Genomic DNA, 22,965 nt, shown 5'->3' with positions numbered 1-22,965 from the left:
GTCATTGTAACAGTAGTCTGATACTGTCATTAGATTGGCCATTGTAACAGTAGTCTGATACTGTCATTAGATTGGCCATTGTAGCAGTAGTCTGATACTGTCATTAGATTGGCCATTGTAACAGTAGTCTGAGACTGTCATTAGATTGGCCATTGTAGCAGTAGTCTGATACTGTCATTAGATTGGTCATTGTAACAGTAGTCTGAGACTGTCATTAGATTGGCCATTGTAACAGTAGTCTGAGACTGTCATTAGATTGGTCATTGTAACAGTAGTCTGAGACTGTCATTAGATTGGCCATTGTAACAGTAGTCTGAGACTGTCATTAGATTGGTCATTGTAACAGTAGTCTGATACTGTCATTAGATTGGCCATTGTAGCAGTAGTCTGATACTGTCATTAGATTGGTCATTGTAACAGTAGTCTGATACTGTCATTAGATTGGCCATTGTAACAGTAGTCTGATACTGTCATTAGATTGGCCATTGTAACAGTAGTCTGATACTGTCATTAGATTGGCCATTGTAACAGTAGTCTGATACTGTCATTAGATTGGCCATTGTAACAGTAGTCTGATACTGTCATTAGATTGGCCATTGTAACAGTAGTCTGATACTGTCATTAGATTGGCCATTGTAACAGTAGTCTGATACTGTCATTAGATTGGCCATTGTAACAGTAGTCTGATACTGTCATTAGATTGGCCATTTTAACAGTAGTCTGATACTGTCATTAGATTGGCCATTGTAACAGTAGTCTGATACTGTCATTAGATTGGCCATTGTAACAGTAGTCTGATACTGTCATTAGATTGGTCATTGTAGCAGTAGTCTGATACTGTCATTAGACTGGCCATTGTAGCACGTCACACTAAATAATCCAAGACTGTGTTTTTATCTCTCATAGGAGCGCTAACATTTTCTAGACATTATGTCAAGAACTTCAGAAAGGTGTCGAGACTCGTTTTTAACTGCTGCTCACATTTTTACGCCAGAACATTTTTGGAAATATAAGTATGGGAGTGTTTTTTAATTTGCCAAATGGTGAAAGAAACCATTTGCAACGGAGAGCTATTCCTCAAAGCAATACGACTTTGCAAATATTTATGATAATTAGCACAAAGTGGTTCTTACTGTTGTCGCCAAAATGTTTGACCTGCTCCAAAGCACAATGGCACCTCCTCGTGGTCACCCTGGGAAAAACAGGATATTGGTGTAAGAATCTTTCGACATGAAATGCCAGCACTGTGAAGGGGGCAGCACCTGTTGAAGGTGAACTCCACGTCCAGAGGTTCTCCGAGGTAACTGTGCTGGAAATCAGCATTCACGCGTAAACTCACATCATCTTCTGAGATCTGGGGGAGTCAATACACAGAATCTTTGACTGACAAATCTCAATCACATTACAAACAGTGACCAAAACAAGAACACATTATATATGGATGTGACGTATAATACTGTTACATTGCAAAACAAGTGTTTGTGAAATTACATAAGCCACAGAATAAGAGTGCAAGTTAGGGTTATGCTCAAAAGCATTTTATCAGGTGTTTTTTTATCATCAGATTGCACGTGCTGTTAAATGCACATACATTTACAGGACAAAGCTACTTCAGTAATGCATTACTACGTTCAGAAGAGGGGATTTGAGCATTCCTGCAAAACATTCACCCTCTTATTGGTTACAACTCTTTTTTTTTTCTTTTTTTTAAATGGGTTTGATTACCAGGAAATGCACAAACTTATAAAAGCATTGATAAATGTAAACGTAAATTAATTATTTGAAGAATATTAATATTAATAACTGAGATGACCAGTCAATAGTTGCAGACCTACAAGGAAAGAATAATCTGAACATTAAGAATAGAAATTGTCAAGATACCTCTGTGATATAAGACATATACTCAAGAACAAATCCTCCACTACAGGGTTTCTTCAGAACCACTTTATCACCTAGAGGAGGATTAAACAATTTTAGTATTCTGTACACCAAACAAAACAGTAATACAAAATTAGATGCAACATTTGCTATTTTCCTTTTTACTGATCACCAATGTTAATAGTTGTTTATTTTTTTTAAAGGAATAGTTCATTCAAAAATGAAACAAAAATAAAAACACATTTTTGGAAAACGGATTCATGATGTACTCACTCATTTTACAAATTCTGAACACAAAATTATATACTGCAACTTTAACGATTATATTTTGGATTCAGTATTTCTCCAGTTCCTCCTTGCATCAGGAGTCTTGGAATGTGGTGCTTGATTTATTGGGGCTATTTTATGACACTTCTTATGCTTTCCAATTCATTTTAGCTGAATCTTTTTTCCCTAAACGTATACATGCTAACGATTAAAAGTTACAGATTACTAGAGAACATCCTCACCAATGAAGAGGTTTGGCCGGCCCTCGGTGAGTCCTGGCACCTCCAGGTGTAAGTTTACCGCTCCCTTCCTGAGGATGGCGCCAATGAGGCTGAACTCTCTGAGCTCCCTCTCAGCCTCCAGCTCCTCCAACCACAGAAGAGCAGAGAAACGCGGCAACATAGACGACAAACTCAAGGGCTGCAAAAACAGGAGAGGAGCTATAATGACTTCTATTAAAAAGTGACGTGTATTAAAAAAGTAGCATTTCAAAATACTTCTTTTATCAAATGCTAAGATTTGGGGTGGGGTTATGTTTGTCCAACCAGATGGAGGGAGTGTTCAAGAAATGCATTTAAAAGTCATTATTGTGCAATTCTATTTGGTGATTACACTTTAACTCCCAAGCCTTGTTTACACCTGCTATTAAAAGTGGGGTATGTAATTCTCTTTTTTGGCCATTTTTTCAAAATCACTTGAAATCCTATTCCTAACCCCCTTACAGCCACTGAGTTAGAAGCACTGAAATGAAAATTAAGCAATTTAATCATCTGTGGAACGGGCAGGACTCGAAAAACTCCAGCCAATCATTTCCAAGACCACCTAGAATCATTGGACAGTAAGTGCGTCAATCAAATGGTCGTACCATACCCCCCTCCCCCCATCCCCCTCATGTTCTTTGAATGGGTGGAGTCAAAGGAAAGAAGGTAGGACCATTTGAGTTGTGCATTTTCAAAATCTGCCGGCCGTTTTGCAAATCACATACCCCACCTTTAAAAAGCCCTTGTTATGCTATTTTAAAGGTTCCTCATTTTGTTTCGGAGGTCTCAAATAATACGTTTACATGCATCAAAGGTCAAAAAACACTTTCTCATAATATACATCGCAGCATCAGCTCTTTTCTCACAAAAACATAATCTAATCATTTGTGATTAAGGTGTATTGAACGTTACAACGGCTTTCAAATATAATGTTAAGTGGGTATCGTTACCCATTTTACTCTTAGTAATCATTTAAAAGTTCTGTTTGGAGGCATCATATCAGTACCGATTTCAACGTATCGGTATTGTATAGAAATTGTATAGTAGAATGTAGAATTTGTGATTTAGAAAATTCAGTTAAATCATTAAAATGGAATACAGAAATCACGAAATTTTTTATTAAAAAATTATAAAAAAGGATTTAAAAATAGAAAACTAAATTGTTAAACTTAATATATTGTTGTTAAATTATGAGTTTCATAAATTCACCTAACTAGACATGCTTTTGGATAACAAACATTTAATTTAACCATTAAAACTGAATCCAGAAAAAATTAAACAGAAAACAGAATTTGGTAATTTCATCGAGCCCTATGAGCAACAACTGAGATGAATGATGCTGTGGGAGAGGCAGCACTGAAGTCGACGTTACCTCTGCCAGAGCCGGCTGGACAACCAGCACGTCCTTCTGGGCTTCAACACAATCTCTGAGAGCCTGCGGCACGGCGTACTGTCCCAAGAAGTTTGGAAGATGCCGCCTTGTAAGCCTGTCAAAAGAGACAAAATGCTCAAAAAAGCAAGACAAAAAAACAAAACAAACAAAAATGTTGTACATATTTAGTGTACATTTTCACTATTCACACAATTATGCACAGTATATTATGGAAGCTTGTTTCTGCCACAGAATGAAACAATTTAAAGGATAATTGTGACTTTTCATCTCACAATTCTAACTTCTTTTCTCAGAATTGTGTGATATAAAATTCGCAATTGCGAGTTATAAAATCATAATTGCGAGTTATAAAGTCCAATTCTTTTTTTCTTCAGAAAGACTTTATAACTCACAATTATGATTTTATAACTTGCAATTGAGATGAAGAGGAGGGAATATAATAAATGCAATAGAAGTGTAATGTAATGGAAAAACGACAGTTACGAGTTTGTAATTATCCCCCCCCATTTTTGATCATAGATCTGAACTCAAATGGTTGTAATTCATGAATGTTTTGGAATACGGTTAGTCAAACTCTGTTTGAAAGTTAGTCGGACCGACACAACAACAAATGTGTAGGCAATCAGCATTAGATGACGGTGGAGGAGAGAGAACGAGCAAGAGGGAGATTTGAAGAAAGACTGTAGAAAGAGAGATGGCTGAGAGACATTACAAAAGAGAAAAGCTCAAAAATATAATCACTGAAAAATGAAGGGTTATGATCAGGAAAGAGCTTTAAGACCAGTGTTAATATTAGAAAAGCTTTCCAGCGCTGGAGAGAGAGAAGTGAGAAGGCCTGAAAACAGACGCGAGGGTTGCTTTGATTTGCTCCACACACGAGTAACACTGGGTTTGAGTGTCGTGTGTCTGGAGCTTCTGTGCTGTTGGCAACTAACAACCAACTCTTGTTTGTATTTACTCTTGTGTATGTATGTTAATTTTTTGTGTTTCCTTGTCGTTCGTTTATCATCTTCACTTTATTTTTCGTGAAGCATTATTTTGTTGAACTTCTGCTACGATAAACAGACATCCACTCTTGGAATGTGTGTGTAATGGAGGCCAGCTAGTGAGAGTTGAGCAGGCTGACGACTGCTAGAGAATGCTGTGTTTAACGCACGCTAGCGATCGGGGTTCGAGAAAGGGTGGATAGGATTGGAGGGTGAGCTTTGGAGGCGGAGCAATGAAAAGAGGGGTGTGTTTATTTGGGTTGATTTCAAATATCAACAATGTTCAAAAACGACTTTGAGAAATAAGATACTGCACCTTTAAAGAGGACACTCAGCAGATTATTGTAGAAAAAGCAGCTTAAATAAAATGAAAGTCGAAAAAAAAGTTATAGAAGTTTAACCTGTAAATTCTCAGTGTGCCGGAAGCGGATCATTTGGTGCACTTTCTATTGCATTTTTTCAGACATATATTATTTATAATGATTACTAAAATATGTGATGATTAAAAAACGTAAACACTCAAAAATTCATACTGTGAAAACCGTTTTGAAATTAGACATTACGTTACTATCAGTACTTTAAAACCTTCTGACGGGCTCAAATTTTGTCAACTTCAAATTTTGAACGCAACTTGGTTAGACATATGTCTGATTTTATAACAGTTTTAGAGGCCAAATTACATAATTAATATAACTTAAAGGGGTCATATGATGCGATTTCTTGTTTTCCTTTTTGTAAGTGTGTTATGTAGCCGTTTGAGCATGTGTAAGATCTGAAGAGTTACAAAGTTCAAAGTCTCAAACCTAAAGATATATTCTTTGTAAAAGTTAAGGCTCAACCACGCCTTCCTAAACCCTTTCATTCGAACACGCCTCCACAAATCTACGTCAGTGTGTGGGGGCAGAGTTTCATAACACCACACAAATGTATACGCAAAGAAAGAAGGCGTAACTTTTATTCTCGCTGTGTTATTGTTGCCGCCGACACCGTCACGTCGTGGAGACGCTGTGTTTTTCGTTGCGAAAGCCAAACTACTTTGTTTGGCCTTTCAAGACAGGACACAATTAGAAAACAGTGGGCAATTTCATCTTTGCAAGTACAGTCTGGTGCTTCTGACTCACAGACACAGCCTGTAAGTATGTTTTCATATTTCTAGAATTTTCTACTAAATATTCAAATGTGAGTTTTGAGCAGTATAGAGTAGCGCTTGCTTGTCGTTTCTATGATCACATAGTGTTCTCCCCCATTCTCACTGAGGAAGTGAAGGAGGAAAGGAGACACATTTGAGCAGACGATCAGTGATGTTCAGGATGAGATCAGCGAGCATCACCTGATGGGAGCCGGAGGAGCCATGACCGTGAGCACCTGGACGGGCTTCGGCTGCGCTGGCACTGCTGTTAGAGCGGTGTAGGGCATGCTGGGTTTGAGCAGACCCTCCTCTGCACAGCTCACCAACACCTCCAGACGCCTCGCGATGGTGAACGAGGAGAAGTGCAGGAGCAGCAGCTCAGCAGAGCGGCCCAGAGTCCTACAGCAAACACATTCAAAGAGCATTAAAACACCTCGCCATGCGTTTCAACCAGGAAGACGTGTGCAGCCGTCAGCCTGCGCGCACACACATACATGGATCATTATAGTGAACTAAAACCATAAAAGAAAAAAACATTTAAAAAAATATATATATATATATATATATATTTTTTTTTTTTTTCCTTAAGCTTGCTACCAAAGCAATGTTTCTCATTTTCACTCGATACACTAAAATAACCAAAACTGAAATTAAAATGAAAAAGAAAAAAACAAAACAATATATAGGTATTTAATAAAGAAAGAAAAACCCACAACAATTTCTAAAATGTTAAATAGGACATGTTTTTTTTAATGTTTTTTTACATATTTATCTTTAGTGTGTAATGTTGCTGTTTGAGCATTAAAAAGCTCTGCAAAGTTATAAAGCACAAAGTCCCTCCAGCGGGAGTTATTCTCTACATCAGTGTCACTGTTTCTGAACTCCCTGAAACGCCTCCATTGTAGTCTTGAGTTTTCTTCTGGGAACGAACATGTCACATTCCTCATTTCAATAATTCCAACGCAAGGCATATGCAGAATAAAGGTGCGGGGCCTGGTTGAGTTAGTTACTAGTGTGGGACATTTCCTAAACACGCTGGAAGTGGTTGAAACTTTGACTGAAAGTTTTTGTTTTATCGGGAAGACGTGATGTCAGCTGAATAATGTATGTTGTTAAATAACAGTACAATCCACTGAAAGTAGGGATGTAATCAGGGACGATTAAGCTTTTGTTTTAACTGATCGACCCAAGCGTTTATTTTACATCAGCTGTCAGCTTCAAAAATATACATTTCAATTTAAAGGCAGAGATCTGTAATATCAAACAATACAAAGTTTTGCCTATCAAAGTTGTGTGCTCAGTTTGCGTCAGCTCCCTCACAATTTTTTTTTTTATAATTCTGAATAAATCAGGAAATGTCATGGTCATCTTTAACTCTGAGGACCCCTTTCCTATTTCCTGCTCATTGTGGATCTCACAGTAGGACACATAGTCCCGAAAGTTTTTTATATTTTTAACAAACAATGTGTAAGTCTCTGCAGTCCCAGTTGTTGTTGTAACTTCAGATGGACTTTTGTCAACTCCGTCAGTTTTTAACACCGTCAGATGAAGGTTTCTGTTCATTTTGAAATAAATTATTAAATTTGAACGTAAATTTGTTTAGGCTCGGCATTTATGATTAATACTGTTTATATGAACACCACTATAGCTAACATTATTTCTGGATGTAATAATAAAATGCGACTTACACACAGATTTTTTTTTCTCAACAATGCAATTTTGCCCCAATGATGCATGATGTGGTACCTATATCAAGATTTCAATTTTATTCCAATATATCATGCAGTAACAACAGCCCCTTTCACACATACAGTCTTTACTGGTAAATTACCGGTAACAGATCATGTGTGAACAGGACCTTTTCAAAAATAGTAAGGGAAATTGTAACTATCAGTAAATTACCGGTATATGTGTGGTATTTGGAGCTGATGTGTGACTGGTCCGTTACCGGTAAAAAGCCAGAACACTGTTGCTTGTGTGAACAGCACATTTTTGAATTTACCGGTAAAGTCGTTCAGGCAATTTTACTGTAATTTACCGGGATTACTGTGTGAAAGGGGATACTGAGTGAATTAATGCATTTATAAACCCCTCACTTGGCCTGACAGCCGATGGTCACGGACACCTTCTCTCCGGGTTCAATCTCCAGCATCCGCAGGGATTCAGTCTCCACAGAATCTTCATCTTCACCGTCCTCTACCTCCCCGCTGCCGGAGGCACGCATGTCTTGAGTTTTGCCACTGCTGAGAGACACAGAACTGAGACAGAACTGCTGGCCCGAGTCCCATCCTGCAAACTCACAGCACTTCAGCCTGTGACTCTCTGAGCCCGTGTTTCTGTTTTAGAGAGAGAAGCAACAGATGCATCACAAGCAATCAATTTCAATTTCAACTCATGAAATGTCACGATGTAGTCCTTTAATTTCCGTCACTTTACTGTAATAAAGGCATTCAAGCATTGAAGGAACAGCACACCTAGCAATGAAACGTCATCACTTACTCACCTGAGTGGCTGTCTTTAATTGAAAACAATAGAAGTTCAGCAAAATGTCATTGCTCTCATATATTTTTTACTAATTTGGTGTAGCGCAGTCAGTCACGCCACACACAACAGCAAATGCCAATCCTGTTTTTCCTGCGCATGGGTCATACAGGTTACTTTTTATGGGATTTTTATTTAATTGTATGGAGAAAAAAACAGCTCAGACACTGCTAAACATCTCCTTTAGCGTTCCACAACAGAAGTCATACAGGTTAGGAACTGGCGGTGCGAGATATGCATCTTCTCAGTAATACGGTAATTGTTGTATTGATGCAGTGGAAGCAGATATTATCGAGTACGTCACTCACTTTGCCTTGACAGTCCTAGTCGAATGACCGAGAATATCAGCACAATTGTGAATGTGTTATTGATTTTATACAACAGTTCAATAAACTAGAAGTTCATATTGCAAGTCACATTATAAGCAGGGGTCTCCAAACTTTTTTCATTTGAGAGCTACTTTTAAAAAATGAAAGTGGCAAAGAGCTACTCATGTAATACAATACTTAAATCTCAAATAATGTCTCATAACTCTCATGTTAACAACTATCCAAACTGTTTTAGACCTAAATGAGTTTTTATAGGTCCATGTGTCACCCTTTAAATGTCAGAGAAAAGAACAGAATCAGAGATTATTTTTTTTATAGAAAATTGTACTTTGCATATTATACTGAAAACCCCCCCCCCCCCCACCCCCACCCACACCCACATAATTATAGTTGATTTTAGTTGATCATAACTAGAGATGAAATGGCATGAAAATTTCATTTCATGATTATAGTGACCAAAATGATCACGTTATTACAGAATCCTGTTTAAAAAGTACTAATACTGCACAATGAAAGACAAAGACAAAGAAGTTTTAATAGCTAATGGATTTCCACCACCGAAAAACGCTTGCTGTAGTTTTGCTACAAGATTTATGTACGGAGAAGAGAAAAACACCCGTAGTGTTTGGGTGCACCCCCATCCTTCCTGTTGACTGAGCTTTCAATGTTGTTATGGAAAGGGTGAAGCTGATTGGTTGGTTCTTGTCACATGACCTGCGGTGCACTTGCAGCATTCTGAAAAGTTGAGATTTTTTCATCTCGCTGTGCCTGGAAAAACTGAGTGCGTCGCTTCAATTGAAATAACGAACTCGAAAGCTCGAGCACACAAAAGACGCAATATGTGAACAGCCCTTTGGTGAGCTACCTCCAATCAGGCCACAAGCTACTGGTACTCGCGAGTGACGTGTTGGAGAACCCTGCATTATAAACACATAGTGTCTGTTTTTGCTCAATTTCGCCAAGCTTAAATAGTTCCAAACAAAGCTGCAACAGAAGCGAACACTGCTGACAAACTGTAGTTTGACAAGCTACTCATAAGTTAAAGTAGTTAAGATATAGTCAAGCTACCCCTCTGAAAAAGTAGTTAGCTAAACTACAAGTTACTATCAAAAATTAGCTAGCTACATTGAAACTGCTTTTTTTTTTTTTTTACAATGACATTGTATATTTTGGGGTTTAAAGCAACGTAATGCAAATTACGATTTCAAAGAGTATTGTTTTCATTTGTGAAACTATCCAAAGATACTGACTGTCAAAGTGCAAAATTGCCACAAATGTAACATCAATGCAAGAACAAAATGTATTCAAGTTAAATTGGATGCACAGGAGTAGAGTGAAAACTGCAGGTTAAACTCACAGCACATGCAGCGATGGAGATCATTTCCTGTGAACTGTGAACAGTCATGAGCTGCTGGCGTGAACAATGCGCTTCGCTCTGAAACCCGCCACAACCTATTTAGCAAGATCGCAGCCATTGCCGTGTGATATGCGCACTAAGCTATAACACGATTTTGTTTTCTGTTCGATTAACAGATGCTTTGCCAAAGCAATGACGCATAACACCACGTTAGTGATCTTTCAGGTTCATTACAAAACTGTGGCGGGACAGAGTGTATGGCGGGTCATCATTGTAATTAAATCAGAAATAAACATTTGAAATAGAGTGCAATAAAGCAGGATAATTATCTATTCACCTGAAGTCTTCGACGTATACAGAGTTTTAATCTTTCGTTTGCTTAAATTGCATACAAAAGTATAACCTTTCCTAGTCGATTTATGTGAAATATCAACCCACTCCTGTACGTCCTTTACATTTCACTGAGATCGTCTGATGATTATGTAAAGCCTCGAGATGTGCGATATAACTAGGGCTGTGACGGTGGCAGTTTTTCACCACCGCGGTGGTAATGGACCAACTGCCGGCGGTGACACCGTGGTGTGTGTGTGTATGTGTTTATTTTAACATTCCGTCAGTGAAACACCACACTATAGCCTGTACAACATTGAAATAAATATCAGTAAATATTGGTAACCTAAATAATATAAGTTACATATTATTTAAAAAAACATTTGTTTTATATTTCCCAACAAAGACGCTTTATATAGCCTACCGCTCTGCGCTTGGAGAGGGATGTGGGACACGAGCAGGACAGAGACCATCTCTTTTCTGATATCTTCATGTTTTCTCCTGATGCTCCAAGCAACTGACAGTTGTTGTAAAAGGTCTGAAGAGCGAATTTTATCTTCCGCAGTGTCATGACATTTAGGCCATGTTTGATTTTGTGCTGCCAGATAAAGCGAAACTAAAATCCCAAGCGTGTGTGAAATGCGCTGTACAAATAAACTTGACACGCCTTACCATAACAAACACAAACTGTGTTAAATAGATTTTGATGTGCAAGCAAAAAGGTATCAGGCCTATTATATTCGCCTTTTTACTGTGGTAAAGTAGAAAGAAATGCTGTAGGACAAATTAAAAGCGATCCAAAGGAAGAAACATTTATAATCCCCAGCGAAAATGGGCCAGATGTGATTGAAGATTTGGGAAAAGAAACAAGATATTCCATGTCCAATGGAATATTGTTAAATTCGCTGATAATCGGGTGACCAGATTGCAAAACATAATACAAAGCTGACAAAGCTTAAATGTATGGGCTCACGTGACATACCTCACTCTTTCGGCAAGAATCCAAATGCTTCCAGCAGACGGCCGTACACATCGATTTACACCAAAAGAGTAACACTTGAACTTGATGCACAATGTAATGACGGCAATTTACGCCTCTCACAGTTCAAACACACAGGACTGGGCAACCACCTTCGTCATTACATTGTGCGTCAAGTTCAAGTGTTACTCTTTTGGCGTAAATCGATGTGTACGGCCGTCTGCCGGAAGCTAGTTATTTTAGTCGATAAAGTTTTAAATATGGATATTTTTCTTACACGAACGCATCGCTTCACTTCACTTCAGAAGGCCTTTATTAACCTGCCAGAGACGGGTGGAGCACTTTTATCATGGATAGATGCGCTTTGGTGAACTTCCAAAGACATACAGCCATTCACTGCCATTATGAAGCTTGGAAGAGCCAGGACATTTTTTAATATAACTCCGATTGTATTCGTCTGAAAGAAGAATATCATGTACACCTAGGATGGCTTCAGGGTGAGTAAATCATGGGCTAATTTTGATTTTTGGGTGAACTATCCACGTCACATAAACTCATTAAGACAGTGACTTGCTGCCACATGCTGGCAGTTTTAGCTTCATATTTAAAGTATCATTTCATTAAAAAAGGTTAATAAAACTAATTTCATATTTTAATACTTAACATGCATTTAAAACAATCTCATTGCATTATTTATTGCAATTGTAATTATAGTGTAAAAATCTAAATGCTGCTTAAATGCAGCTTCTGTGTCACTGTGTCACTGCAGTGCAAAAATGGATTTTGATAATCAGATTTGATTTATTTACCATGGAGGAAAAGATTCAGGAGGCGAAAGTCTTTAATCAGATGCACTTTAAACAGTCAGTGTTCGATGAAGAGGGATGGAGAAAGGTTTTAGATAACACTAGGCAAGTGCCTGTTTTGTTATTTTAATTGAATGTATTGATTAAATGTAACAAAAGATAAAGGAAAAATTCCCCGGAAATCAATTCAAGGTGACAAATATCACCTTTTAAGGGAAAAGTTAATTTCTCACACTGCTGTGAACTGACCACTGCTCAGAAAATGAAAATCATCAGCAACCAGTCATTCATTGATACCAGCATGAAACACTGCAAAATAGTCTGATTATTACGATCAACAAAAAACCTGGATTGACAAAAATCCCAGAAATATCAATATAATTTTTGGTCAATGTCACCCCAATTTGGTAAATAAATGAAAGGATTTTCGTTCTAATTAAAACTCACTGGATCCAGATCAGCAGCTCCTTGCGGTGTCCCAGTAGGAGAGGCCCAAACTGTGTTTCCTGGCTGACCTGAAGCCCACCCTTATTCTCCAGCAAACTGTGAATCTCAGCGTCGGGCATTTCCAGCTCCGAGGGGTTTGGACTATCAGAAACACACACAGAGAGAAGATGTGAGAAAGTCATGACTGTGATAAAGTGAATGAATGTTTCAATTCACGATTATGACAGTTTGGTTTGTGATTGGTTTGTTGTAAAAGAGTTGCAAATAGCAATTTAATTGTCCTTTTTGTTTCCTCCTCTTATGAAACAAAACAACAAATATTGCACAGGGTAGAATGCCAAGAATTTAATATTTTAAATAGTGATGTCCTAAGTTTTTTTTTTTACCGAAACCAAAATTAAAGTTTCGGTAATGACATTTAAAGGGGCATTCCACCCATAGGAACATTGTTTTTTATTGAAAGTGGGTCATATATGTAGTCGAAATGTAAAATAAATTTTGAATTTGGTGCCTTCGTGACAGAGGAAAGACAAAAAATAACTTCAGGACGCATTTGTATGAAAGACAACAACTCCCACAATGCACCACATTGCACAGCTCCGCAAGCCACTCCCACTAATCCAGAACAGCGCATATCTGCCTATAAGAGAAATCACTCTTCCGTCTACAAGGCTAGCTACCACCAGAACTTGAAATTCATTTCACACAAAATGTCTAGTTAGTTGGCGAACTCATTAGTGCATTACTCCTCGTTTTTATTTCTTTCGAAAAGGTGAATTATTGCATGGTACCGGGATGTTCAGTCAGAACATATGTGGTGCGAAACTAGGATAGTTCACAACACAAACGTCCGTGTCCTCGTCTGATTCAGAGATTTCATCCAGGCGAAATTGTCATCATTGAAATTCTTTGCCGCAGACGGACTCTATCTCTGTGTTCGTAGTTGCATAGTGAGATCACCGGCGCCACCAGTCCGCCCTAACTCGAGCCAGTCTGGGCTCCTCGTCCGCGGCAGGCAGGTCTTCTGCCTCGGCTGCTCTTCGCTATAATGCGGCTTGTAAAGGTAGCCACAAACACCTGATTCAAGCATCAGACTTCCGAAATAATATATAATTGAGTACTCTCCTCCGCTATTGTCATAACTTTACATCTGTCTCCACAGCGCCTGTTAGCTTAGCTTCAAACAAGATGGAGGATATTGCTTTCAGTTTCAGAGAGTAAAGTCCCACCCACTGATCTGTAATAGGTCTGTAGCGTGAGCGGGTCCCGCCCCTGGGAAAGATTGGAGAGATGAGGAACTAGTGCTTGTAGTCTCAACAGAAATCCCCCCCTCTTACACTTCCTCCGACAATGACGCAAAATGGCGATTTTTGCGTCATTGTGGGAGGAAGTGTAAGAGGTAAATAACGGATTTCTCCCGTCTCAGGGGAAAATGAGAGAGTGTTGCACGACCATTCAATAGTATGACTGAGTTTCTAACAATGCAAAGCTTAATGCAAATGGGTGGAGTGTCCCTTTAACTGGGCAACTGATCTCCTTATTTCATGTACTCAGCTGATCAAATTAGTTCTTAGAACAAACTTTTCAATGACTGGTTTAATTCATGATGCCGTTTATAATTAATTATGTCATTAATTATGTAAATAATGGAGAGAGGAGTGCTCAGTTTGCAACACTTGTGCTGAATGGCCCCTTAAAGATGCTGAGTGCTACCTCATTGGTTTCTGGACTGTCATTGGAAAAACTGTTGACAGTTTAGATTTTTTCCATTCACATTATACATAACACAGTCTGCTAAAGTGTTCTCATTTTACTGATATAATTTGACGTAGGTTCTCAGGCCGCTTCTTATTACATGCACTTTTGTTACCAGTCATACATGTTACTTGTATTAACTATGCATAAAAACATAGTACTCTTTTGTTTATAATCGTTCAGGCAATTTATAAAATTATATTTGATTCAAGAACATTCATTTAATACATTGCACACTTTTATTTTAACAGACAGTCATCTTATTTCTTTACCTAGAATAAACAAACTGCTTGATTTGGTTTATTTACTCATTCCACCCTCTAGTGGGCTTGGGAGTCAAAGTCATAGCTTTTTCCCCCTATGTGAAGTGATGCATTTAAAGGGATCATGAATTGAGAAATCAAAGTTTCCTTGATCTTTTGACATATAAGAGGTCATTGTACTATAAGAATATCCTGCAAGTTTCAGAACTGAAAACTTCCACGTTAGTCCAAAAACAGCTTAAAAGCAAAACCAAGCTAAGAAAACGACTCGTTTTGGATTTTGTCACATTACTACGTCATAGTGCAAGGAAAGACCGCCTCTGCAGAAGATCACGGCTTACTACCATCTCTGAGGATTACAAGGAGTTTTAAAGTGCCAAGTTGAGGAAAAACACCTTTTGCATTGCCTTCCTTGTGATCCTAACATTAAGAAAGCGTGGATTAACTTTATTTAACAAAGTTCCAGTCAGATCACGTCAGTAAGACACATGATACGGATTTCAGTAAATTGTACTATATCTTTCAACATACCTTCTGATATATATTTCGTGTTGTAACTAGTTAAGCAGAAGAGATGATCGATTTCACATGTGTAATGGTTGGGATGCTAAAAATGATTTTAACAAACAACTGTTATCCAATCACAGCAGTGGGTGTTGACTACTAAGTCTCGTGCGGCCTGAACAAATTCTGTGAGTGGACAGCAAAACGCATGTGAAATTTGTCAGTTTTCTCTGATAAATGGCAGTCGGTGCCAACGTGACCACGCAGGAGCGAGGGAAGGCGTCACCTGTGCTGAACGGGCGTCATGCAGAGAGCTCTCCAGCAGTAGAGCGACTGACTGCTCTCCAACACCACCACATTCACCACGTCACCGCGAGCAGGTCTGAAGCCCGACGGCACCATCAGAGACTCCAGGCTGAAGAACACGCTGTCCTCCACAACGCCACTGTTGCCTTGTGTTCTCGTCACACTGACCTGAGAGACAGACGGCACGAGAGTCCTGAGCAACGCATGAACGCTCAGCACAAATGACAATAACTGGACTTATCACAGCTCTGGTTTCTGCATTTGTCAAATCACCTTCATTTTTATAGCGCTTCATAAAATACAGATGGTTTAAAAACAGCATCATGGTAATAAACAGGATAATAACTAAACAATGCAACAATGATGCAAATGTAAAAAATGTAATAAATTCAAATTCTGATGTAAAGCAATAGTGTCATTATTCATCTCCATTCACGAGAGAGAACTCAACTCAGGCACAGAAAAGACTCTGCGAGTGCTGAATTGAGTTCTCTTTAGTGTCTACTTGTGCTTGAATGGTTTAAATCCACATTAAAATACACACACGTGAATCGATAAGCAGAACAGAATTTTTTGTTTCATAACAAGCATCTAATTCCTGAACATAACTCTTTCCCCGCAAGCGTATTTTTTTTTAAGTTGCCAGGCAGGGCTTTTGATCATTTTCACAAAAAATGTCATGGCCCCCAGAATATTTGATTGTATGAACATGCAGTATATCAAAAGAAAGAACAGACCCTCTGCTTAAAAATAAATAAAAAATAATTCTAGCTCAAGGGTGTCCAAACTCGGACCCGGAGGGCCACTGTCCTGCAGAGTTTAGCTTCAACTCTCCTCAACACACCTGCCTGAAGTTTCTAGCCTAGTAAGAGCTTGGTCAGCTGGTTCAGGAGCGTTTGATTAGGGTTGGAGCTGAACTCTGCCGGACAGCGGTCCTCCAGGAGCAGGGTTGGACGCCCCTGTTCTTGCTTCATGCATTCTTTTTTATCAACACTTGAATGTAGATACGTTTCATAAAAAAAAGCAACATTGAGCAAAAAGCTGAAAAAAAAGAAAGAAAAGAAAATCGCATTTTAATCAGACTACATCTGGATCGGATTCAGAACGATGATCAAAACTCAGATGGAGTAGATCGAGTCCATCAACACGCCCAAAGCTTCACAGTCCTGTACCCCGTCCTGGGTCGACATTTCATTCAGTAACATTAGGCAGTTTTGATTTACAGTCAAACCAAAAAATATTAAACCAAATTAATATTGTTTTACTAGTGGGTGCAGGACACTATAGTTCATTTATGTAAGTGAGGATAGCAAAATAAAGTAAACTGTGACATATTATACCCAAAAATTCTTCATACAGTGACTATCAGTAAAATTTATAAATATTTGGGACCAAAAATTATTCAGACACTTTGACTTTAAACCACAGACAGAACAAAATGAAGAATTGCTTGGTAATTGCTTGAGCTAAATTGGTATTATCTAATTGTGGACCTAAATTTAACAGCTGACAGCTATTCAACCTAATTCATTTGTGAGACAGTCTAACAGAAGGATGGCCAAAACCAGTGAAATATCAACTGATTTGATAACTCTGAGTTCTTGTCATATTTTATTACCATTTTCTAAACTATAGCGAATAAACTGTGAAAATGTGAGAAATGTTGAAGGTGTCTGAATACATTTTGGTTTGACTGTATATTCTGATTAATGTTGATGATCGCGTTATTTTACATATGCATATGATTATGAGATCACTTGTTTCTGCTGCTTTTTCACATATTTTTTGATCAGGAGATTCAGCACTTTTTTCACCCCTACCGTATAACAGTGAAAAAACACGGAAAGCCGGAAAATTCCGTCAATGGCAGGGATTTCAATAGATTTTCAATTCCCAACATCCATTTCAATTGACATCCCTAAGTGTGATCATTCTTGATTTTCGCACATGCCCAGCGTGAGAATGACTGACCCCGTCCATGCGGCGGTAACGCAGAGGAGAGACAGCTCGAGCCTGACTGCTACATTCTGCAGGACTGACCACATACTGCGCCAGCACCCAGTCACCCTTCATCGGCTCGAACCCTGAAACACACACACACACACACACACACACACACACGATCAACACTCTGTGAAACTGTCTTTTAAATGGTAAAAAAAGACATGCAACAGAGTGTTTTTAAATCAATTTTTATGTGTGATATTTTTATGTATTTTACATATGAAATTCTTTTTGTTGTTTTTTCAGTTTTTCCTCTTTTACACAGCCAGGATCAGCTTTAAGTAGCATTGCCTCCTCTGCTCAAATCCTTCTCTCGGTGTAATGGATTTGTGATCTCAGCAAAACCTAAACGTTTTTAGACCATTTGATCCATCAGAGAGAGACCAGCTGCAAAAACCCTGTAAAGGGTTCAAACTCAAAACTCTTGAGAGTGAATAGCAACTTTCACTCTGTTCATCATAGAAAGAGGTCGCATCACTTCAGAAGACCTGGATTACACACCTGGAGTCATTTAGATTACTTTTACACTACCTACATGTCCTTTTAAATGCTTGAAACTGTTGCACCTCATTGACTTCTCTGGACAAAAACAGCTAAAAGATTAAAGCTTCACTATAAATGTGGGTAGCTGGCTAACTTAAATCAGTATTCAGTTTTTATTACAATCTATTGTTGTAATATAAACATGTAAACAGTGGCTGTACTAAAAACTAATTGTTTTGACAGATTTATTCAAATACATTAACCTGTTAACTTTCAGTCCCATTTTTTGAGCACAGACCTGTAAATGACATTTCCAGCTTAAATTGTTATAAATGATGCTCTTGAGTTTTCTCTTCTAGCTGACTAATGAGTTTATATTCATTGAATGACTTTTGAGGTAAACGTGACTTTATGTGACATACTATTGTTTACAAGCTGTTTTATTGACACCTTTCCTTGGTTGAAACACTGATTAATCGATTACATGAGACATGATTGATTTCAGTAAGCGGTTCTGTATCTTTCAACATTCCTTCTGATGTTCATTCATGTTAATTGCTATAACCAGTAGTAAAGAGGAACAGACAATCGGTTGAATTTGAAAGGTCAAATTTAAATGCTGAGACTTTGTTTCATAGCAAAAGAAATGCACAAAGCATATTGTGGTTATTGGATGGGAGGCGCTAAAACTAATGTTTGGGGAAGTTCTGTTCACGCATCAACTGAAAACAGCATAGACTAAAAGACTGAATTTGGGGATTTAAGAATCAATATCGTTCATTAAAAAGATGATCGTATAAAATCAAGAAATTGTAAAAGCCTAATTTCAGCCATAACTCAATGTTTTTTTAGTTTTTTGCTCTTTCTGTAAAAAAATAATAAATCAGTTTTTATTGAAATTTACAAAATTGTAAAAAAAAAAATAATTAAACGATGACAAAACGACACCAACGCCATTAAACAATAACTGTGATTATATCAACATGCAATTTCGTTGACAAAAAAGAAGTGTTTTTAAAACAAGCATCTACGAGCTTTCCTGTTTGCGGTTGCCAGATGTCAAGATTTTAAAATCGCCCAATCAGAGCTTTTCTTGGATACATTTTCTGCCTGTTGTTTTTTTTTTTTTTCACTTAATATTTGCAATCAGGCAACTATGCGCACACACTCTCTTTACACTGCGGAAGCAGAGACGATCTGAAAACACAGACAAACAAGTAAACTGGAGTTCAGCGATCTCCATTTGAGATGTTCTTCTTAAATTAAAGTGTAAATCAGTCAGTCTGTGTTCCTTTACGAGCTGCTTGCACTGGTTTCTGTGACTAAACCTAAGATCCATCCTTCTCAGTGACGCACTGTTATAAATCCAGACATGGATCTCGACTACATGAATAAATGCACTTGTGCAGCTCTGTGCGACAAAACACAATCCTTTTTTGCTGTTGTTTTAATAGAAAAACATGAATGTAATTTGGAATTATTGAAATTACTATGAAGAATTTCACAAGTTTTCATTTGTGAGAGAATGTGTTAATCCATGACAAATAGCCTGTTAAAACAAAACCTCAGGAAAAGGTAAAGGATAAGGTCAAATAAGCCACGAGTAGGAGTTGACATTCTCTAGATTTGTGCTTATACTGTTTATGAAAGTGGAATAATTCTAATGAAATGTAAATATACATTTATTTATTTATTCTTTCCGATTTATCAATTTAACCACTAAGTTTTCATTATCTAAACACATTTAGTCGACTAAAACTAGACTAAACAGGACAAGGTTGACTAAATATGATAAAAACTATAAAGAACATTTGACACAGGACTAAATTTAAGACTACAAAAATAGCTGACAAAATTAATACTAGCTCAAATAAATGCTCTTTTTGGGGAAATTGTTTTGTGTTCGGACAGGTACAGATACATGATAAAAGCCCTTTAAATACTGACACATTGAGATACAATATCAGTATGTGAGCTGCAATAAAGGCCTGTCACAGCATCCTATTGAGCATTAAAGTGAATAAACTGCTCTTCTGACCTTCGCAGAGAGCCGATCGCGGGAAAAACGTGGTCTGGTTTATAAGTCCTCCATCCCGATCACATGACGTCACTGTTCCAATCAGAGGCCTGGGTTTGTCAGAGTCCTGATTGAGTGCCTCTGATCCTCCACTCTCCCACATGTCCTTCTGTAGCTCCACCTGAAATCAACAAAACAAACTCTACACATCATTTACTTCTTAATAAATGTATTCCAAAATCAACAACACTTCAAATAAAAAAAGATGCTCATAATATCACTACTTTCGAGAAGAAATGAATGAACAACATCTAGACTGCACAATCAGTTACTTTTCACACTCTCACAACACAACTATAGAAATACCCAATAAATCAATGATTCTCAACCCTGTTCCTGGAGACAGTAGCTATGTTTCCATCCACACTTTTTTACCCGAATAAAGTGATATTGAATGAAAAATGCCTTATGGAAACAGTAAAATTTGATTGAATTTCATGAATATCGACTCAAATGAAATACGTTCGGTCTCATCGGATTTTATCTTGATCAATATACGGCTTACGCGATAAACACTGATGGAAACGTTATATGTATAAATCCATTTTGTCTAGCAAAACTTTGTTTGCAAATGTTTGCTTGAATGTTGTGCGATTCAGTGCGAAAATTAATGGAAACACCTTAAAATGTCTCAAATCAATTCGATATACCAATTTGATCGCAAAACAGCATGCGACGTCATTACGCACAGGTTTTTATTCGCTTTAAAGCCGTTGGATGGAAACACACTTTCACCAGCTTTATTCGCATGAGTTTTTTTACCGAACTTCAGATAATTCGATTGACAAGTGGATGGAAACTTAGCTAGTGTGTGTGTGTGTGGTCAAAGTCAGATCTGTCTGTTAAAAATAGACAGATTGTGAGTCTCTGGTCTCTTTATTTTTGTAAAAAAAAATTCAATTTAGATGTCTAACTAAAGCCACAATTTTATTGTGTTAATCAACAAGAAACGCCATAATTTTTTGTCGTCTTCCCCGTTTTTTGACAAGGTTGAGAATAGTGTGACGGGTTAAAGACTGTAACCGGTTTGAAGGGAGATATTGCCTTCAATTTTATATATTTTTTATTTTGTCTCTCTCTCATTTTGTGCAATTCTTTCCGGATCAACATATTTCTACAACACTGTCTTTCTGCTGCTGATGTGGCTGCCATTTCTGAAATAGGATGCTTGTCGATGTTGAAGTGGACACATTACATCAGATATTCTATTCATAACAATATTATGAGTTGTCATGATTTTGGTAAGTATACATTTACTGAAACCATGACTATTTTTTTTTTTGTATTAAAATTATTCATACATTAAATGAAAAACTCAAACCTGTCACAAGTTTGCAACCCCGAAACAATGAGAAATATACATGTATGTGAGAGCTTGAGGGGGTTGAGGTTTTTTGCACAAAATGGCCATTGCTCCTGATGTAGTGTAGGAGAGTAGACCATATATGGCAGCAATGAAATAGGCTATATTGTACTAAATACAATTTTGAAAAATAATAATTTTCAATCTTTTTTTGAGTTGTTAATTAAGCTTGACAGTACACTATAATACACATCAAAAATATGGGATCGATTCACATATGAATTGCAATTCTATCTTCTGGCGATTCACAAAAAAAAAAAAAAAAAAAATATCGATCTTCTAAAGTGTTACATTTCATAAACTTGGCTGTACTATTTAATGTAAAGATGTAGGTAAAAAATTCAGCTCTCTTTCACAGCTTATTGCACTTCATTGGACATACCAAAGTAAACCACCAGTTTAAAAAGTCTAGGGGGCTGAAATATCACCAAATATATATAAACTGTAAATATTTTGTTGTATTTGAACAAACCAGCCAGAAAGCAGGAAGATGTTTAAAAGAGTTTGAAAAAGTTGGTTGACAAAGTTAAGCTCTCCTTAATACCTTGACATGTTTCAACTGAATTGACAAACATGTCAAGGTGAGCAAGGAGTTCTTATATCAGTAAAACTTTCTGTTTTAATGCTTTATTGAACACAAATATTAAGCCTATTAAGAGCAAGAAGATACAAGAAGAGCAGATGCAAGTCAGAATGCCAACTGTAAATGTGTAAGTTACTCTACTATGCTCATTCATGGACATTCATCTCACCCTGAGCGCCCTCCACTGTCCATGAGCTCCTTCCCGGACGGCCAGGGCCTGAACCGAGTCTCCCACACACAGCACGACTCCTCCTAACACAACTTTGGATGTGAAATACACCGCATGATCTATGAGACCATAATCCGCGCACAGATGCGTCACGACGCCCGTCTGCACCTGCCGGATCTGCGCCACACCTGAACACACACACACACACACACACACACACACACACACACACACACACACACACAGAGAGAGCAAACAGCTCAGTCTCACCTGTACGCGCGGGGCCTGCTTTAAAATAACACATGATCCACTAACCCTCAGAGTGCAGGTCCTGCTCCTCCTCATCCTCATGAGCTCTGCGCCACAGTGGGGAAAGCAGCTTAGACATGAAACACTGCACGACGCTCACCATGGTGTGTCTGTTACCAAACAGAGCTGACCTTCACCAATATCACTTCACAAACAGCGCAAATATTGTTGTTTAGAGTTCCCAGTACCAGATGAAGGACACATGTGTCCTCACAGTGAGACAACGCTTGCACGTGTGACGTGTAGACGCTTGATAAAGCTAGGACGCGATCAACACGTGACGATGAAAATTTAAAGTTTGCTAAAGCTAAGTTTGCTGCACACTCCTCCTGCCACATTTTCCATTAAAAAGGTACGAGTACACAAGTGTTCAGGCTCAATTACGAATAGGAAAACATGATAAAATTTTGTAATTTGTATTAGCTTATATTATTAATTGTCAACGCA

General features: G+C 37.9%; 1 protein-coding gene across 1 annotated transcript in view; it reads right to left on the bottom strand.

Annotated features, from left to right (window-relative positions):
* mov10l1 (Mov10 like RNA helicase 1) overlaps positions 1 to 22,741 on the bottom strand; it is a 34,305-nt gene extending 11,564 nt beyond the window's left edge. The window contains exons 1-13 of the mRNA XM_084119049.1: positions 22,525 to 22,741; positions 22,210 to 22,397; positions 20,056 to 20,215; positions 17,502 to 17,614; positions 15,511 to 15,698; positions 12,703 to 12,843; positions 8,010 to 8,249; positions 6,115 to 6,312; positions 3,778 to 3,892; positions 2,388 to 2,565; positions 1,882 to 1,952; positions 1,263 to 1,354; positions 1,134 to 1,192 (exon numbers count right to left, since the gene is read on the bottom strand). Of these exons, the coding sequence (XP_083975175.1) occupies positions 1,134 to 1,192; positions 1,263 to 1,354; positions 1,882 to 1,952; positions 2,388 to 2,565; positions 3,778 to 3,892; positions 6,115 to 6,312; positions 8,010 to 8,249; positions 12,703 to 12,843; positions 15,511 to 15,698; positions 17,502 to 17,614; positions 20,056 to 20,215; positions 22,210 to 22,397; positions 22,525 to 22,621 (1,840 nt within the window). The 5' untranslated portion in view covers positions 22,622 to 22,741. The remainder of the gene's footprint in view (positions 1 to 1,133; positions 1,193 to 1,262; positions 1,355 to 1,881; positions 1,953 to 2,387; positions 2,566 to 3,777; positions 3,893 to 6,114; positions 6,313 to 8,009; positions 8,250 to 12,702; positions 12,844 to 15,510; positions 15,699 to 17,501; positions 17,615 to 20,055; positions 20,216 to 22,209; positions 22,398 to 22,524) is intronic.
* Positions 22,742 to 22,965: the final 224 nt, after the last annotated feature.

Source organism: Abramis brama (genome assembly GCF_963993115.1).
Source record: "Abramis brama genome assembly, chromosome: 7".
NCBI lineage: Eukaryota > Metazoa > Chordata > Actinopteri > Cypriniformes > Leuciscidae > Abramis > Abramis brama.
Note: the sequence above shows the minus strand (reverse complement) of the source record. Positions and strands in the feature narration are given on the sequence as shown.